The sequence below is a fragment of the Antechinus flavipes genome, chromosome 2, assembly GCF_016432865.1.
Source record: "Antechinus flavipes isolate AdamAnt ecotype Samford, QLD, Australia chromosome 2, AdamAnt_v2, whole genome shotgun sequence".
NCBI lineage: Eukaryota > Metazoa > Chordata > Mammalia > Dasyuromorphia > Dasyuridae > Antechinus > Antechinus flavipes.
In genome coordinates, this window is record NC_067399.1 from 485890991 (window position 1) to 485911758 (window position 20768).

The 20768-nt window shown below is 35.4% G+C and overlaps 1 protein-coding gene across 2 annotated transcripts in view; it reads right to left on the reverse strand.

Annotated features, from left to right (window-relative positions):
- BRD7 (bromodomain containing 7) overlaps positions 1-18787 on the reverse strand; it is a 47075-nt gene extending 28288 nt beyond the window's left edge. For both annotated transcript variants that reach the window (XM_051979818.1, XM_051979817.1), the window contains exons 1-4: positions 18555-18787; positions 16986-17194; positions 674-803; positions 234-291 (exon numbers count right to left, since the gene is read on the reverse strand). In XM_051979818.1, coding sequence (XP_051835778.1) covers positions 234-291; positions 674-803; positions 16986-17194; positions 18555-18603 — 446 coding nt within the window. In that variant the 5' untranslated portion in view covers positions 18604-18787. The remainder of the gene's footprint in view (positions 1-233; positions 292-673; positions 804-16985; positions 17195-18554) is intronic.
- Between the last annotated feature and the right edge of the window lie 1981 nt (positions 18788-20768).

Sequence of the window (20768 nt, forward strand, 5' to 3'; positions counted from 1 at the left end):
AAAGCATCTTAACAGCCTACAAATTGCCAGTTAAAACAAACCAAATGGGAACATTTGACTACTCGGTATCTTATAGTATCTTTTATTGCCAGGCAAAATATTTATCATCCACTTTAAAATTAAGTAAATTTGGACATAGGCCACATACTCTAGACTTTAAAAAGTGGCATCCACAAATTATCCTCTGTTATGACTATGCAATTTCAATGCAAAATATTAAAATACATCTTTACCTTTGTAATTGTCTCATTAGTTGATTCAAAGCCTCTTGAAGGGGTGTTTGTTCTACTTCTAATATATAAAGGAAAGATAAAAAGTTTTAAAAGAGAAAATTCACATCAGAAGGCTTAAGCTATATAGTTTTTATGTGATACATTTTACATATCAGTATATCTTTTGATGTCTTCATAATCTATCATTGTCTTTCCTTTTATTAAGTTTAAGAATAGAAATTTCAATCACGCTTCTGAAAATACAGACTAAAAATTAAAGCTAAACTGAACAATTTCAATATAAAAGGTGATGGAAACAGAATTTTTTTTTTTTAATTTAGAAAATCGAAGCTTTGGCTAATTAAAATTAGTTTTCCCCACATCTTAATTCCAAGTAAATTAAAAAAAAAACTTTTTTGGTACTATGCTCATGGAAGTGAATTATTTTTAGCTATTCCCACCTTCTTGCTTGGACAATGTACTTGTAAGAGGCTTCTCAGGGGGTAATTCTAGTCTTAAAGGAGTTTGACATTGAAGTTCTTTTTCTGCCTCACTCTCAATCCGATCCCGATCTCGCCTTTTTCTATCTTCCTAGAAAAGAAACGTATAAAGTTTAAAAAGATTTCAAGGTCTGTACTATTAAATACATATGATTCATATTAATTTCAGAACAAAAAAGAGTGTATTAACAAAAGTAAACTGATTTTCTTAAGTACGAAAAATCTAAATGGATTCTGGTTGCCATCTACTGGAAAAAGAAGAGTAGAGCAACAGATAAGACAACTAGCATTCAGAAAGAGTCAAACACTACTTAATTAATATAACTCCTCTTTCAGCTGGACAAACTATTTTTTAAAGACCAATTTTTGAAACAGAAGTCATCAAGCATGCATTTTATAGAGCCCTCTTCTTTGTAGTCAACCAAATTGTTTTTCTTAGACCTTCAAAAGGAAAAGAATACTCTTCTCTTTATCTTACTCTAGTATTAAGAGTAGCTTTACTAGCTTACTTTTTGTTTTTAATCATTTTCACCATAAACATGTACTAGCAACCTCAAACGACTTTCCCTGACTAATGTTACCTAGAACTATTTACATTAATAACAAATGACATTGATGTGAAGCTCTAAAGTTTACAGAATGTATTACTGATTTTCACAACAACCCTATGAGATAAATGCTGCTGTTATTCTAATTTTAACTTTATAGAGGGGTGAATTAAGGTTCAAACAGGTTAAATGACTTGCTTACATTGTAACACAGCCAGTAAATGTGAGAAGTAAGATGTGAATCAAGTTTTCCTGACTGCGAGTCCAGCATTTTATATTTCATGATGTGTCTCTCACACACACAAAAAAAGGATTAATAAATAGTTGCATTCTGAACTTTATATGCAACCATTTGTATCTGTATACATACAAAGTTTAAAAAGTTAAAGTTATAGATGATGTTTAGGAAATTACAAAGCTTCTTTCTGAAAAAAGAAAAGAAAAGAAATATCCTTCTAGTGATGCAGTATGGCTGTGAGTAACATTTGAAGAAATAAGTTTAGAATCACACTTTGTGTAGCTTTGGAGGGCATGGTACACATAAGCAGACTATCACATCACAAACAAGAAATTATGTATAAGTTGTACAAAGGATAATATAAAAAAATAGGCAAAAAAAAAGATGAACTGGAAAAATTGCAAGTGTAAGAAAAAACTGAAAGATAGCCTGTGTACTCCAATGGCATTCAAGTAAGTAAAGCGATTTTGAGGAAATCCCTTAGGACACTAGGTAGATGTACACAAGTAAGAGTTAAGGATGGACAGATATGAATAGGTTGCAATCTGCATTTTTGAAGAAAACACTCATATTAATGATTTCAACATTGATTAAAGAAACAAAATCTTTGTAGCTCTTTAAAGATTTGTCAATACAGAATTTCATCATCAGAGACAAATTTTTTTATCAGATATTAAAATTTTTTATTTCTTCTTTTGTGTGTATTTTTATATACATGCACATATATAGACACACATATACTTAGACACATATACATCCCTTGATCATTTCTCCATTAGAGAATGATTTTTAACCTTATAAATTTCTATCAGTTTCCTATAAGTAGATCTGAAAGTAGGAATCTAAATGTCTGATTTTTCCTCAGCCATTATCATTAAAATATTTTCTTAATTTGCTTTTAATTTTTTTTAATATAATGAAACTATCTGCATTGGCAGACTAATTTAAGATTAAAAAAGTAACTTCCATACATAATCTCACTGAATCTTCAAAATAACCCAGAGAGGTAGGCAGTATATATATTTGTATCCCTGTTTTAAAAATGAGGAAATATAATTCAAATAGGAAAAGTGACTTGCTTGTGTTTGTGGGCATGCAGCTCATAAATGCCAGAGAGAAAATCTGTGAACCTGGTCTCTTCTGATTATAAGCCAGTATTCTCTCCAACACCATCATGTTACTTCCCAGTTTCCCAATAATTTCTTATACTTCTTTTACTGTTTCAAAAAACATTTCTCTAGTGACTACTTTATGTAGCATACTGAAGATAAAAACAAAAGTCCATCTTTAAGAAGCTTAGGTTTTATTGGGAAGATTCAATGCATACACAGCTAAATATAACCAAGTAGGGAGTGAAAGATCAAAACATTCTTCTAATGTCTGAGAAGGGAGAACATTGACAGTAGTAAGGAAAGGGAGAACATAAAGGACAGAGGTAATAAGAATCAGATTATAGATCATGTATAAAAACATTAACTCTTGGTACTCTATATATGAGATCTCTGTCCATTGTCCAATGATATCCTACTGTAAGAACTGAATCACATCAATCTTGACATTCTCATAACAAACGAAACCAAAAGAGAGTTGAAACTCCAAGGATGGCTCACGAGTTGTCCTTGGAGAAATATATTTAAGTGAATTAGTGAAGATAAAACTGTGGTGCAAAAAAGAAACATAATTTAATGAGATGCTTGGTCACTTTGCATTGCTGTACTTATGATGAAACATTTGTAAACAGACCACCATGGAAATAACTGCCCCTTATGTGCTAATTTATATTGCAAAGGATGAAGAGGTAGAGAAATTCTATAAAGAACGTGAAATGGTCCTACAAATTAAATTAATGTGTACTTTAATACTTAATTATTTCAATGCAAAGGAGAGCAGATGAGAAGACAGTGAGAAATGTAGTATAAACTTTGGTTGGGAATAAAGAACTAGAGAGACTAAGGATCAACTTATTTACCACAGTACCTGAAACACAGAAAGTACTTGTAGATTCAATTACATATAATCAAACCATTAACTTGTTAGAGCAAATAATAGTATAGCTAATAATTATGTAACACTTTAGGATTTAGAAAGTACTTAATTTAGATGGTTTTTTAAAAGCAGACTTTTTTTTTCAGTTTTAAATTATCTTCCTCCCCCATCCAATAAGGCAAGAAAAATAAACCCCATCACAAGTGGGTTTCTGCAAAACAAATTTCTGCACCCCTTCCACCAAAAGAAAACAAAAATAAAACAACCAAACTAAAAAAAAAAAAAGAGAAAAAACACTTCATATTTTACTTTGAGTTCATTAAATCTTTATCTGTGATGTTCAACATGTTTCTTCATTAATCCTTCATAACTGTGGTTAGTTATTGTATTGATCTGAGCTATTAAGTCTTTCAAAATTGTTTATCTTTACAAAGTTGCTGTTACCGTGTGCATTATTCTGGGTCTATTTTATCAGTACATATAAATCTTATCAGGTTTTTCTGAAAGCAGTGGCTTCAACATTTCTTTTTTTTAATAATCACTTTTTATTTTTCAAAATACATGCAAAGATAGTTTACAACATTCACCCTTGCAAAACCTTGTGTTCAGAGTTTTTCTCCCTCCCTCCTCACCTCCTCTCTCTCCTAGGCAGCAAGTACATGTGCAATTCTTTTAAACATATTTCTACATTTATCATGCTTCTCCCATCCAATAAGAAGGCAAGAAAAATAAAACCCACCACAAATATGTATTTGCAAAACAAAGTTCTGTTCCCCTGCTCCACTTTGGAATTGATCTATACGACCTCATTGTTGAAAAGAGCCAAATCTATCACATAATCTTGTTGCTGTGCACAATGTTTTTTTTTGGTTCTACTCATTTCACTTAGCCTCAGTTCATGTAAATCTCTCCAGGTCTTTCTGAAAACAGCCTACTGATCATTTCTTATGGAAAAGTAATATTCCATTACATTCATATACCATAACTTATTCAGCCATTCCCCAACTGATGAGCATCCACTCAGTTTCTTAAAACTACAAAAAGGGCTGCTACAAACATTTTTGCATATATGGATCCTTTCCCCATTTTTTATGCTTCATCATTTCTTAAAAAAACAATAGTATGCCATCACATTCAAATACCATAACTTGTTCAATTATCCTGTAATTCCAATTCTTTGCCATCAAAACAGAATTACAATGAATATTTTTATACTTGTGATCAAATTTTTTTTACTTTCATCTCTATAGGGTATAGTTTTTTGGGCATAGTTCCATGTTTTCCTGAATGGTTGGATTAGTGCACAGCTCCTTCAACAATGAATTAGGGTTATCTGTTGCATATTCTCAAACATTTAGCATTTTCCATTTTTTTTTAATCATCATAGCCAATTTCATGGTGTAAAGTGTTATCTCAGAGTGATTTTTAGTTGTATTTTTCTATTTATTAGCAATTTAGGGCATCAAAATGCAGCTAATACAATCTGGAATTATGCCCAAAAAGTTATCAAACTGTGCATACCCTTTGATCCAGCAGTGTTTCTATTGGGCTTATACCCCAAAGAGATACTAAAAAAGGGAAAGGGACCGGTATGTGCCAAAATGTTTGTAGCAGCCCTGTTTGTAGTGGCTAGAAACTGGAAAATGAATGGATGCCCATCAATTGGAGAATGGCTGGGTAAATTGTGGTATATGAATGTTATGGAATATTATTGCTCTGTAAGGAATGACCAGCAGGATGAATACAGAGAGGCTTGGAGAGACCTGCATGGACTGATGCTGAGTGAGATGAGCAGAACCAGGAGATCATTATACACTTCGACAACGATATTGTATGAGGATGTGTTCTGATGGAGGTGGATTTCTCTGACAAAGAGACTTAACTGAGTTTCATTGGATGAATGATGGACGGAAACAGCTGCACCCAGGGAAGGAATACTGGAAAATGAATGTGAACTATTTGATTTTTGATTTTCTTCCCGAGTTATTTTTACCTTCTGAATTCAACTCTCCCTGTGCAGTGGGAGAACTGTTCGGTTCTGCAGATATGTATTGTATCTAGGATATACTGCTACATATTTAACATATATAGGACTGCTTGCCATCTTGGGGGGGGGGGAGGAGGGAGGGAGGGGAAAAGACGGAGCATAAGTGATTGCAAGGGATAATGCTGTGTAAAAATTATCCTGGCATGGATTCTGTCAATACAAAGTTATTATTAAATAAAAAATAAAAATTAAAAAAAATGCAGCTAATAATAGCTTTGATTTCTTCTAGTGAAAATTGTTCATTCCAGGTAAAGATAATGATAAATGTTGGAAGGAATGTAGGAAAACTGGGGCATTAATACATTGCTGGTGGAGTTTTGAATTGATCCAATCACTCTGGAAAGCAATTTGAAACTATGCCCAAAGGGTTATAAAACTGTATATACCCTTTGACCCAGTAGTGTGATTACTGGGTTTGTATCTCAAGGAAATCATAAAGAAAGGAAAAGAATCTATATGTACAAAAATGTTTGTAGCAACATTTTTTGTGGTAGCAAAGAATTAGAAAATGAATAGTTGTCCATCAATTGGGAAATAGCTAACAAGTTGTAGTATATGAAGGTAATGGAATATTACTGCTCTATAAAAAATGATGAACAAATTGATTTTTAGAAATGCCTGGAAAGATTAACATGAACTATTGCTAAATGAAACAAGCAGAACTAGGGATACATGGGTCACAATAACAGCAAGAATGTGCAATGATCAACTATGAAAGACTGTTCTTCTCATTGGTCCGGTGATTTAAAGCAATCCCAATAGACTTTGGACAGAAAATACCATCTGCATCCCCCCAAAAAACTAAGGAGACTAACTGTAAATTAACATATGCTATGTTCACTTCTTTTTTGTTTTTTTCTCTCTCCCATAGTTTTTCTTTTTTGCTTTGATTTTTCTCTTCCAATATGATTTACAAAGCAATATGTATTAAAAATAAAAAAATTTACTAGGGAAAAAAATGCCCATTCATATCTTTTGACCATTATTAATTGGAGAATGGCTCTAATTTTTTTTGATAGATTATGATATGCATTTTCTTTTAAATTTTTTTATACCTGACTTGCTTATTATTTATCTCCAATTACATTTAAAACAAAAAAAATTTTCATGTTTTTAAAAAATTTTTTTGAGTTCCAGGTTCTCTCCCTTATCCTCAACCACAATTGAGAAACCACATGTGAAGTTATGCAAAGCATTTCCATAAAATTCAAGTTGTGAAAGAAAATACAGATCTCCCACCCTAATGAAAAGAAAAACCCTCAAGAAAAATTAAATTGAAAAAAAAGAAAAAGATGGAAAATGAGAATGCTTCAATTTATATTCAGACACAATCAGTTCCTTCTTTGAGTATAAACAGGATTTTTTATCCTAAGTCCTTCAGGGTAGTTGTGGATCGTTGTACTGCTGAGAATAGCAGTCATTTACAGCTGGTCATCTCAGAACATTGTAATTAGTTTGTACACAGTACATTTCACTTTGCTTAAAAGTTCATGAAGGACTTTCCAGTTTTTTTTTTTCCCCTAAGAGGATCCTGCTCATTATTTGAGTGGATCTAATTCTTAAAAAGTTGACTCCTATATATTTTAGAAATTAGATCTTTAGAGGCTGCTAGATGGCTCAGTGGCCTGAAAATCAGGAGGCCCTGAAATCAGGAGGACCTGAGTTCAAATGGGGTCTCAGACACCACTTCCTAACTGTGTGACCCTGGACAAGTCACTTAACTCCAATTGCTTCAGGGGAAAAAAAAGAGAGATCTTTGTAAGAGAAACTTGCTGCAAAGATTTTCCCCTATTCCCTGTTTTCTTCTAATTTTAGCTGCTTAAATTTTGTTTGTGCAAAAACTCATATTTATATGATCAAAATTATCCATTTTAACTAGCATGACTTTCTATTTCTTGTTTGGCCATGAGCGAAAATTCCCCCATCAATAGTTTTGAAAGATAATTTCTTCCCTGCTTCACTAATTTGCTTAAGATTTGCTTGACATCATAAGAAAATGTCTAAATCAAGTACCCACTTTAAGCTCATCTTGGCATACGGTATAAATGTTAGTCGATGTCTAGTTTTTGCCAGGATAACTTTCCAGTTTCCCTAATTATTTTTGTCAACCAATAGGTTCTTGCCCAAACAGCTCACTTGGGTTTAATCAATGTTATTTGGTTCATTTGTTTCTACATAGTATTGTATACCAAATTTGTTCCACTGACAATCCTCTCTATTTCTTGCCCAGTAATTTTACTTTTTGTTTTGATAATTTTAACTTTGTAAAATAATTTGAAATCTGGTACTGCTAGAAACCCTTCCTACATAATTTTTATTTTCTATTGACTCTTTGATTTTTTCATGTATATTTGTGACTTTTTGTTCCACTAGATGAATTTTGTTATTTTTCTAGCTCTATAGAATAAGTCTTTAATAGTTTGGCATGGTACTGAATAAGTAAATTAATTTAGATAATATTGTCATTTTTATTATACTGGCCCGGCCTACCATAAGCAATTAATACTTATTCAATTACTTATATCTGTCTTTATTTCTGTGAAGAATGATCTGTATTTGTATTCAACTAGTTTCTATGTATATTTGAATAGGTAGACTTTCAAGTATTTGATATTGTCTGTAGTTATTTTAAGTGGAATTTCTCTTTTAGTTGGATACTGCTGGTAATATACAGAAATGCAGATGATTTGTGTCTGAGAGATCCTGACTATGGTTCCATTGAATTTGAATTCTTTCTTTCTACTTGAATTATTTGCTTCTGGATCCTAGAATTCAGAATTTTGGCTATATTTTTTTTTAAGGAGTTTTCATTTTGGGGTTTCCTCCTGGAGTGACTGGTGGATTCTTTTGATTTCTACTTTGTCCTCTGGACTTAAGATAACTGGACAGTTTTTCTTTATAATTTCTTGAAACATGTGGATCAGGTTTTTTTTCTTTTGTTCATTGTTTCTAGGTAGTCCAATGATTCTTAAATTATCTCACCTCAATTTATTTTCTAGGTCAACTATTTTTCTTGTATTTCATATTTTCTCCTATTTTTTCCCCAGCCTTTTAATTTTAGTATTTCCTGATGTCTCCTGTAATCATCAGTTTATATTTGTTCAATTCCAAATTTTAAGAAGTAATTTTTTAAAAGTAAAGCAATGTTTTGCACCTCTTTTACCATTTGAGCAATTTAGATTCATAAGGAGTTATTTTTCCTTAACAATGTTTTATATCTTTTTTTTTGCCATTTAGCTAATTTTGATTTTTAGATATTTATTTTCTTTAGTAATATTTTGTGTCTCTTTTGAAAAGCTGTTATTCTCTTTTTCATAACTTTCTTTTGGAACTTTAATTTCTTTTCTTATTTTTTCTCTTCCATTTTTATTTGACTTAAAAAAATATTTTTCGTTCTCCCCCTCTTTTATCTTTTCTATCTGCCAATATTTCGATGACAAAAACCTTTTCTCTATCAATGCTGAGCTTGGGTCCAAGTTTTTCTGTCATTGTGGTAGTCCTTTATAGTTGGGGCTTTTTGTTTGTTCATTCTCCTGGTCTACTTCTTGACTCTGGATTTTATTTTAGTGTTGGACTCTGTTTGCTTGTGAGGAAGATGTCTGGTCTAAGTTTCTCTTTTTATATCCTTTTGCTGTTTTGACACCTCAGACTGGCAGCCTACAAATTTTCAATACTTCCAAGGTAGTTTGATTTGGGGGAGGTCTGTTCACTGCCCTCTTAGTATGAGCTCTGTTAGTTCCTGACCAGTTTGTATCTGTTGGATTGTATGTGGTTGAGTTTCCAATATTGCTACTATAATCAGTTAATGTTAGCCCACTAGGATGTTCTGTAGGTTGAGAGTAACTAAACTGCTTGACTCCCTTTTGGTATTGGTTTCCTGCCTTGGTTATTTCATTGGGACTAAAGGGTAAAGCTAAGTCTTCCTTCTGCTCTTGGGCTCAGAGCCACAAAGCTAAGCTCCATACATAGCTAAGGCTTCTTTTTTTTTTTTTTTAAATGACTCCTCATCCTTCTCTCTGGCCTGGCATTTGATAAAAGGCAACAGAATGGTCTGTAAACAGGTTCCTGTGCCTAGAGGTCTAGATTGGGTCTCCTACAATCTCTTTCTTTCCTGATGCTTCGCGTCCTTGAGTTCCTTTACTGTCCTTAGAATGCTAGAATGCTCCTGATTGCCATGACTACATTTCTGGTCAGCTGTTGTCCCAGAGTCCTCAAGACCTCTTTATCTTCCTAACTTGCCCTGGGTTGGAAAAAATTACAATTTTTTATTGGTGTTCCCATTTGGTGCATTTCCTAGATATTTGTGGAAGTATATCAGCTGAGCTAGACAAAAATGCTGACTCATTTTGCCATCTTGACTGCAGCTTTGGACATGAAGTATTTTATTTGATTCTCACAAAACTCCTATGAAGTAGGCATTATTATACCCATTTTATAGATGAGGAAATTGAAGCAGAAAAAAGGTAACTTGTTTAGGATCACCCAGCTAATAAATACCTGAGGTAGAGTTTGAACTCAAGTCTTTACTCCAAGTCCAAAGCTCAATTTACTATGCCTTCTAGCTGACACAAAGATCAAAATCAACATCAAAATAAAAGAATAAAAATTAGAAGATGACATTAGAAGCAGAAATAGCACTAGACATGATATAGTCAAGAGCACTTACTCTAGAAACAGAACTTGGGCCCAAATATCATATTTCATATTTCTTATCTAAATCGATTAACTTCTGGAGACTCAGCTTCCTTATTTCTAAAATGAAGATGGCCTAGACTTCATCAGAGGTCCCTTACAGTTCTGCATTTATGAAATGGCCTCTAGTTAAGTAAACTACAATTAACACCAAAAAATGGATGGGGACAAAAGTAATAGTCTATTATCATTTACTAAGGAAGTTTAATCAGTATAAGAAGAATAAGAGACAAGAAACTGCCTCAGCAAGCAAATACTCAATCATTTTGAAAACTGGGGAGTGATAAGATGCCAAAAGTCACATTAGTTTAGAATATAAATAGATGAGTAATATAAATACGTAGGAGAATGGTAAGAGTATGAGTAGTAGTGCCTCCTTAAAAAAGCATGAAGCAAGGGCAATTAGATGGTGCAATGGATAGAGCACAAGTCAGGAAGACCTGAGTTCAAAGCTAGTCTCAGACACTTAACACTTCCTAGCTGTGTGACCCTGGATAAGTCACTTAACCCCAACAGCCTCAGCAAGAAAACCAAAACAAACAAAAAACAAAAAACATGAAGCAGTAGAAGGCAAAAATAATTTTATCGAAAGACTTATAAAAGAATCATTTATGTCAGCTTACCTTTAAGGACATTTAAGGATAAAACTGGAAGAGGGGCAATGAACAAAAAATGTAAAAGACCTATAAAAGACTCAATATTTCTATGACAAAAATCTTCTCTATCAATTAAAATGGAGATATAATATTTGGACTCTTAATATCACAGTTCCTGATATGATGTACAAAGAAACAGAAATAGCACTAGAAAAAAAACAAAAATGAGAAGAACAGTTGGCACAGATCAAGTATATTCGAAATATGTACTGGAGCTAGCAAAATTCTGATTATTGAGGGAATCAATTCTCAAAATAACTGAGAGGAGGCTATCAAATAGTTGGAGAAAGTTATAGTCCTAAAAAGGCACAGAGAAAAGAATAGTAATTATTGAGCACTTATGATTTCTACAAAATGTTTATGAGCTAACATAACATTCTCACTCTTTTTGCTGTTGTTTGTTTGCATTTTGTTTTCTTATTCATTTTCTTTCCTTGTTGATATGATCTTTCTTGTGCAGCAAGATAATTGTACAAATATGTTTACATGTATTTTAATATGTATAACATATACTGAAAGACTTGTCATCTAAGGGAGGGGATAACATATTGGTTTCATCAAGGTCTAGAACACTTCAAGGGATACTTAAGAATCACAATCATTTCAAAAGTTAGACATAAGTATCCAAAATATGAAACTAAAAAAATCCAAATGTTTGAAGAACGTTTATTATCTAAATCAGAGGTGCAAATCTTGAAGTTTTAGGCATAATCTAATTTCATTTTCTTTATGTTCACAATTCCACAAATAGGTTATTAACTAGTTAAGGTGCCTGATTTTCTGTAAGTGCCTCAGCTATTTAATTCCTTCATTCAAAAAATGAAGTCATCTAATGACTCCCTTTAAGCTGCTTTCTTTATGCAATTTTCCCCCCATTTTAATAAAACTGGTAACAATTTTATTAAATAAACCAATTTTATAGATAGAATAAAAATGTAATACACATAGATAGTGTCTTGAACTGCACTGAAATGTAACTGGGAAATGTTTAAACAAAAAATAAATAAAATGTAACATAGATATTGTTAATTTGTGGTTTTCTAGTTAATATGCAGCCAGCAGGGATCGTTTCTATTTGAGTTTGACATTACTGATTTAGACTATGATATGCAATTGGTTTAACAACCCATAGATCTTGCCCATTAAATATATGTGTATGTGTGTGTGTGTGTGTACATGTACATGTATCTCAAATATATGTAATACATATACATTCTTGGATTGATATGGTAGATAGACGAAGCCCTGGGCCTTGAACTGAACAGACTAATGGTAGTGGGTTAAGATTACTTATGGGAAATTAGGAAGTGCTTCTAAGATGCTTCAGCTTTTGACTGAAACAAAGGCCTATTAAATACTATATGTCTGCAGGGTCAAGAAGATTGATAAAGATTTAAAGTTATAAATAACTAGGCAATGAAGTGGTGAATATGAATAGGCTGTAACATATTCTTAAGAACGGTTCAACAATTTGAAACTATGTCCTACAAGATACTAAATTGTGTATGATCTTTGACCCAGCTATATCACTATTATTTGTATAATCAATATAAGAAAAAAGACATATATGTACACAAATATTTAGAGCAGCTTTTTACTAGAACTAAGGGTATCTCCTCCTATTGAAAGATGGTTAAAAAAAAAACCTGGCATATAAATGTAACAGAATATATTACATTCCTTTAAGAAATGAAAAAAATAGGGGCAATTGGATGGCTTAGTAGAGCACCATTCTGAAATGAGAAGGATCCGAGTTCAAATCTGTCCTCAGACATTTGCTAGCTGTGGGACTCTAGGCAAGTCACTTAATCCTTCCATTTCCAAGAAATGACAAAAAAGGAGAGTTTCAGAGAAAATTGGAAGATCTCTGTGAACTAATACAGAGCAAAGTGAAGAGAATTAGAATAATCTATACAGCGAAAACAATATTACAGAGAAAAAACAATATTGAAAGAATTTAGAAGTTCCATCAACTCAACGATAAACCATAAAACCACAAAAGCCTCCTGCCACAGAGGTGATGAATTTAAAATGTAGAGACTTACATTTACATTACATGGCCAATGTGGGAATTTGCTTTGCCAGATTATGCAGTTATATATTCATTTGTTATTTCCTCAATGGAATAAAGGAGTAGTGGGAGGGACAGATTAATAAAAGAAAAAGAAAAAAGAGATATGCAATTAAAAAGAGAATTATAAGCAGCAATGTCGTCAAAGATAACACATTTTGAGAAACTTTATACCCAAAAAAAGTCCTTTCAACTTATTATTATAATGATTATTTTTGTTATAAATATCTATGTATATTACATTATTTTTATTTTATCTATAAAATTGGTCTATATAATAAAATTGTTACCAATTTTATTAAAATGGGGAAAAAATTGCATAAAGAAAGCAGCTTAAAGGAGTCATTAGATGAATGACGAAAAAGGAAATGATTTGGTCAAGTAATAAGAGAAAATAGGTAACAGATGATCAGCTTTTCTGCTTTGTTAGCATTTGTACAACACAAGCAACCAGAAGACAGTCCCCCAGACATTAGGTAGACGCCAAGTAGAAGGCTCATGAGAAGATACAGACTTGAGTTACATCAGATGAAACACTGACAAAGGCCATCACCATTTAATAAAGAAGTTTAATTGATTAAGAAGACAAAAAGATGTGGAATGACAGAGACTGTGATTTGTATGGTTAGAGAAAATAGCCATATCAATGATGGCATAGTTCCATTAAAGTTTTAAAACATAAAATTGTCCAATTTCATGTACAAATCAGTTAAAAAAGCCCAAAAAGATATATTAAAACACATTTCTTACACTTTATTTATATCATAAAAATAAAATATAATTAAAGCCAAAAATAAGGAATGTGACAAGAGAAAGGAGACCAAAAAGAAAAGAGTATGAGACAATTGTCTTAAAAAAAAAAAAGGCAGAAAAATAATAAATTACATAAATCCTTCACAGAAGTTCTATCCATGGTTAGAGTCTTTTCAGCATCCCAGGAATAGTAAGGATAGTACTTGGGCTGTTCATCTGTTATCCTTCACATTATATACTTAATTCCTCCACAAAAGTCCAACTCTGATTTCTCTTTAAAAGGCTACCCTGAGTTCTTGAAGGCTAAGCCAATTGAGTAATAGATCTGGCAGCTTTTTCGAAGTTGAAAAAGTTTCTAGAATGGTTGTCATGACAATTTATATCTGTTAAGGATCAACCTTATTATATATGGATAAACTCATCACTTGTAAGTTGGCCACTAGGTGATGAAATATTTATCCATAGCAACCCATTAAAACAAAGAAAAAATCCCAAAAGGTCCTTAGTATTAAATATCCCCTTTCTATTTCAATCATGATTAAAAAGGAACAAAGGATTATACTGATACTTGCCATAAAGGAAATCAGAAAACAAAAAGAACTTGAAGCCAATGGAAGATGGATCAAAACTTTTTTTTTTCCTAGTAGCTTTTTCATTTATACTCTGCTTCTCTGTGACCACATATGGGTTTTCCTGGTATTAAGTATTAAGAGTGGTTGGCTCCAGTATGTCCCCATTTACAGTTGAAGAACTGAGAAAAATAGAGGTTTAAATGACTTGTCCAGGGTCATATATCTAGTAAGTATATGAAACAGGATTTAAACACAGGAATGGCTCTTCCTCATTCTTAGCCCAATGTTCTATCCACTTCACATCTACCTTCTCCAAAAGTTCTTAGAAGCAAATAAAGAAATCCTAGAATCACATATGCAAAATTAAGAGAGACAAGATATGGAAGCAGCTAGGTGGTATAGTATTTAGAGCACTGATCCTGGAATCAGTAAGATCCCAGCTTAAATCTGGCCTCAGGCACTTACAAGCTGTGTGATCCTGGGCAAATCACTGAACCCCTATTGCTTCAGTTCCTCATCAGCAAAATGGGGACATAGGAAAAAGAGAATGGCAAAGTACTCTGGTATTTTTGCCAAGGAAACCACACGGATTACATCCACTGGACACAAATGAATAAGAATAAGATACAGATGAAGAGATTCAGAAAAGTTGAGGGATTTACCAAAGGTCACAAAGGTCCTAAGCATCCTAGGTGAAATTTGAACTTAGGTCCTTTAAACCTAGAATACTGTGCTCTTTCCTTTGCACCAGAGTTGAATTCATTATTCAATCAAACCACAACAATTAGGGAAATCACACGGATTACATCCACTGGACACAAATGAATAAGATACAGATGAAGAGATTCAGAAAAATTGAGGAATTTACCAAAGGTCACAAAGGTCCTAAGCATCCTAGGTGAAATTTGAACTTAGGTCCTTTAAACTTAGAATACTGTGCTCTTTCCTTTGCACCAGAATTGAATTCATTATTCAATCAGACCACAACAATTAGTTTTCTAGAATGTGTACTCAACTTGCTTTGCAGTTCTCATGATAAAGAACTGTGTATGGGTACATCTAGGTAGCGCAGTGGATAGAGCACCAGTCCTGAAGTCAGGAGGACCTGAGTCCAAATCTGACTTCAGACACTTTAACATCGCTTAGCTGTGTGACCATGGGCAAGTCACTTAACCCCAATTGCCTCAGCAGGAAAAAAAGAAAAAAAAAAAAAAAAAAAAGAGCTGTGATTGCCCTTTGATCCAATAGTATTCCTGATAAAGATAACTGTAACATATGTCCTAATGTATTACAAAAGAAGTTCCTGATGGAGAACTTCAACAAAGAACACAATGAGATCCTTCAAACAGAGTCAACACATGACATAATTTAAGGCAAAAAAAAGGCATAGGAATACAATGAAAAGTTCATTAGAGATGCTATTAAGGGGGAAAAAAAGACTAACTACTAAGAAACCTCAGAACTATATTTGTAATAACTTATTAAATATAAGAGGCAACCAGTTAGAACAGTGGATAAAGTGCTGGGCTTGGAGTCAGAAGACCTGAGTTCAAATTCAGCCTCTGAAACTCATTAGCTGTGCAATGTTGGGTAAGTTAATTAATCAGTTTGCCACTTGGGAAGAAATGGTAAACTACTGGTATCTTTGCTAAAAAAAACTCCATGCACAGAAGTCTTCAGGGTGACAAAGAATGGGATATGACTGAAACAACTGAATGACATTAACTGCAAAGAATAAAAAAAGGTGTTTTTTTTTTTTTTTTTTGCTGGAGTTATCAATTAAAACTTTTAATTTGTCCTCAATTCAGTAACAATTTAATGACTCTAAATATTGAGATGATATAACCAAATCATGATCTATTATGCTAGAAACTACTAAACAGTTATTAAAAAGGAAAACTATGAAGATTGTCTTTAAGTGGAAATATAAGTGAAATGATTTAAAATGGAAAACAATTCTGACAATACTATAAGAGCATGCTTTATAACAGATAAAACCTGAACTAGTAATCTGGTGAACTAGATTCTAATGCTAGCAACGTCACTACTTATGTCACCTTGGACAAACTATTTTACTCTAAGAGTCACTATCGTCAGCTCTCAAATGAGGGGATTTGACAGGATCTCAAAAGTTATTTTCTGTTCCATGATCTTTATCCTTGTGGCACTCTAAACAAAAGAGGAGAAAGATGGAAAAGGTGATCGATTTAGATTTCAGGGAACCTGGGTTTCAACTTGAGCTCAGCTACTACATGCTTGATCTTGGATAAATCACTTAAGATCAGTTTCTTCATGAGCAAATGACAAGGTTGGACTAAGTAAAAGTTAGGTCTCTTCCATTCTAAATATATGTTAATAACTATTTGAATGAAATTTGAAGTGTTATGAAATCTATTAATTAGATTTTTTTCATGGAGATATAACATTGCTTAAGCTCATAATGAAAAAGTTAATTTAAATTTTTACTTCAGAATACAAATTGTAACTTTTTTTTTAGCAACAAAAGGAGTTTCAATTGATCAAGACCTGTAATTTTTTGAATGAAGGAATTAAATAGCTGAGGCACTTACAGAAAATCAGGCATCTTAACTAGTTAATAACCTATTTGTGGAATTGTGAACATAAAGAAAATGAAATTAGATTAGTGCCTAAAGAACTGCGATTTGCAAACTACAAGTTTTCCACTTTGCAAGCTTTTAAAGACACTTACCTTTACTCTTCTTCGTTTTTTTTCCTTTTCTTCCCCTGGGACCTGCTTTTCTCCTTTCTTCCTCTTTTTTCTCTTTCTGTCTTTATGTTTCTCATGATCTGTTTTGTCATCAAAGAGGCTTGAATCATGTCCTGAACTGCCTGTGGAGAGCTCTGTGACTTCATTTCCTCCTACTTTCAGTACTAACTTCAAAGGTTTTTCCACATACTCTTAAAAAAGAAAAAAAAGGAATGAAACAAGATTAAAACAAAACTCCAAGCCTCTTAAGAATGAAACTAGATGCATTAAAAATATAATTTGGGGTACTGTGGCCATTCTTCTAGGCAGTTTGATGAAGTCTAAGGTTTGATATAAATAGTAAAATAATTTCTGTATCTATATACATCAAAGGGTAGAGACCTGATTAAAATTATTTTGATAACATACAAAATGATCAGTGAACCAAATGTATGCCAGTGAAATGAAAGAGTCTTTCCCAAGTTTTGAACTGGTTTATCTTTGGGGGACTGGAAAACTAACACCAACTTACTGTTACTAATAAAACCTGGCTATCATTTTTGAGATTATTTTATTAAATTCAAAAATATTCACTGAGCTGTAATAGTTACAGGAGCATAACGAGAAAGACAAAAGGATTTAGAGACAGAAGACCTGGGTTACAGGCCTTGTTCTACTGGCTGTATTTTGAACATGAATGGGCAAATCACTTGACTTCTCGAAGGCCTCAGTTTTCCCTCCTGTAAAACAGGGATAACCACACTTCTGAGCTCTTCCTTGCAGGGTTGCTATGCTACAAAACATTATAGAAACATGACCCATAATTACTGGGACTACTTCAGCCATATCCAGTAAGGCCCCAGAAACCCAAACACACCTTCCCAAGGTGCTATCCTTCCTCCCTCCACTCAGTCCCGCCGTGTCAGATTCATCCCCATCTCCTTCCCTCCTCCCCGAAAGCTAATCTATATCCTTTTAGACCTCAACTTGATTCGGTTCAACGTTTATTAAGAAACTTTTACAAGTTTGCTAGGAACAGAGGGGTGGGGGTGGGGGTGACAAACACCGGAACAACAGCAGCTCCGGCTTTTCATACACTTGGGGGGGGGGGGGGAGAGAAAGAGAGGGAGTAGGGGGAGGGACTTTTCCCCAGTCAATAACCTCCCCTCTGGGCCGTCTCCCCTCCTGTCAGACCTTCCCCCCCCAGGCCGTCACGTCAGATCCACCGGTCGAAAGTTCTCCTCAGTCCCCCGTTCCTCTCTCTCACTCAAATTCAATCCTGTTCTTTTCCACAAGCATTTATTTAGCATCTACGAGGTGCCAGACGCTGGGAATACCAAAACAAAAGAAACCATTCCTGCCCTCAGGGAGCTTCCAGTCCTTTTTCGCAGCGTCTCCTCATTCCCTTTCTCTTCCTCCGAGGCCTCCCGCCCTTGGACTCTAGTCCCCTCAGTTCCCCGATCTCCTTAGTCTCTAGGGGCGCCTTGGGTTCCCCTCCTCCTCCCATCCTCCGCCCTCTTCGGTTTCCCGCCCGGCTCCCTCAGGGCCCGCGGCCGCGGCCGGGCCGCTCACCCTCATAGAGGTGCTTGTCTGACTTGTGCTTCTTATGCTTCTTGCCCATGTCGGCCCGGGCCCCGGTGCCCGCCCCCCGCGCCAGGCCCAGGCCGCACCGCTTCCGGCCCGGGGAGCGAAGCCCCGGAGCCGGAGGGAACGAGGGAGGGACGGAGGGAGCGAGCGAAAGAGCGAGCGAGAACGAGGCCGGAGATCCGGAGGAGCCAGCGAGACGACGAGCGGGGAGAGCCAGCTAGCAGGGGCAGAGAGGGAGGGCCCGTTCAGCGCGCTGAGGGTCGGGGCGTTGCGTCACATCGCCCTCTCGCGTCCGGAGGTCGCGCTGCAGCCTGCGCCTCTGTACATCAGACAAGCGGGCGCTGCTGGGTATGACTGGGCAGAGCACAGGAGGAGGATGCAACCCCAGAAGCAGAAAAACTCAGGAAAAAAAGAGGCAGCGAGAGACACACACACGCACACACAGACACAGAGACAGAGAGAGGGAGACAGAGACACACGGAGAGAGACCTCCATTTCATTAAGAGTTTGCAGCTTTAAATGGGTACCGGACCCAGGTTCCGGCTCGTCCCGGCGAGTGTGGGAGGCCGCGGGTCCCCGCGCCGCCCGTCCCGGCGTCTGAGGGCGGCTGCACCGCTGCCTTGGTAAGGGAGTGCCTCAGGGCAGTTCCTCACACGGGCAGGGCGCGTTGGTGTGCCTTCCTCTGTGCCGGGCGCGCAGAGTCAGACAAGGAGGCACGTCCTTCTCTGAAGGGTCTCCCAGTGAGTGGGGGGGCAGCATGAACTACAGACAGACAAGATCTGTTCAGGATAAGCTGCAGGTAATCAGCTAAGGGCAGAAGTAGGGTCTGGACCCCAAGCAATAAGACTAATGAAATCCTTTGAGGAAGGGGGAAAGGCCCTGGAAAATGATTGTTCTGTTCATAGGTACAAAATCCCCATGTGGTTTGTGTCTCAGCCAAATCAGCTTGATTTCAGAAGATTATCGGGGATTATCATTATCACCTGATAGACTATTAGATCTGGAAAGGGCCTTAGAGACTTTCTAGTCAAATCCTCCTCTTTCATTGATGAGGGCCCTGAGGCCCAGCAAAGGGAAATTATTTGCTGCGCTGCTTAGGGTCAAGACTGGCTGGGCCAGAATCCTGCTATCCTGAATGCTTCCCATGGGCTCTGTCATTTGGACCCAATACTGACTCTTACTATTATTTGTACAATTCAGACTAAGCTCTTTGTGATACTTGCCTCTTTTATCCCTACCTCTCCTTATTCCATCTTAATTTTGAAGACAGAAAACCAATGCCAGAGAAATGAAAATATTTGCTCAGGGTCCTACAGTAAAATAAGCATCTAGGTGGCCTAGTGTATAGAATGCTGGATTTGGAATCAGGAAGACCTGACTTCAAATTCTGCTCCACTCTTATTAGTTGTGTGACGCTGAGCATGGTATGGAGACTTAGTTTCCTCATCTGTAAAATGGGAATATAATCCTTACTTTGTAGAATCAAGTGAGATAATATATGTAAAGGATTTTGCAAACTTCAAAGTACTTGATATTATTAGAGGTAGAATTAAGATGTGAACTCAGCTCTCCTGATACTCAGACCAATCCCCTTTCTACTTAGATCCCACAACCTGAAAAATGCTCTGATTTATATTTTTCCTGCATTCATATTGTTCTACTTATCATTGATAATGCTGCTCCTCTTTCTGCTTTTATTGATTAATTACATATATGTAGTACTTCTTGATCTAGCTTATAACTATTTGATCCTCAAAACAACCCCATAGAGTAAGCAGGGGGGGAATTGTTACCCTCACTTTTCAGCTAGGAAGCTCAGACACAGACAAGTGAAATGGTTAGTAGGAGGTTACATAGTAAGTTCTAATAGTAATGTCATTAGTGTACAGAATGGCCAAATTGTGGTGGTGGTATTTTTTTTGTTGTTGTTGTTATTTTTTTAACTCTTGGTTTCAGAAAAGCTGGGGTCTGTTGAGCTGGTCTAAAGGAATTGTCACCAATATTACCAGCCTGTCCTTGGCTCTGGTAAAAAAGGATACAGGAGAAAATTATTGTGGGGTAGCATGTCCTTCAGCTATGTTTCCATAGCAACCTGGAGATGTAACCCAGGTGGAGCATTTGGGTTCAGGAAAAAAGGCCTCTGTTTGTTGGCTTTTATAGAAAAGAAGGGAAAAAATTAGATGAAATCTTGTTCTCTTC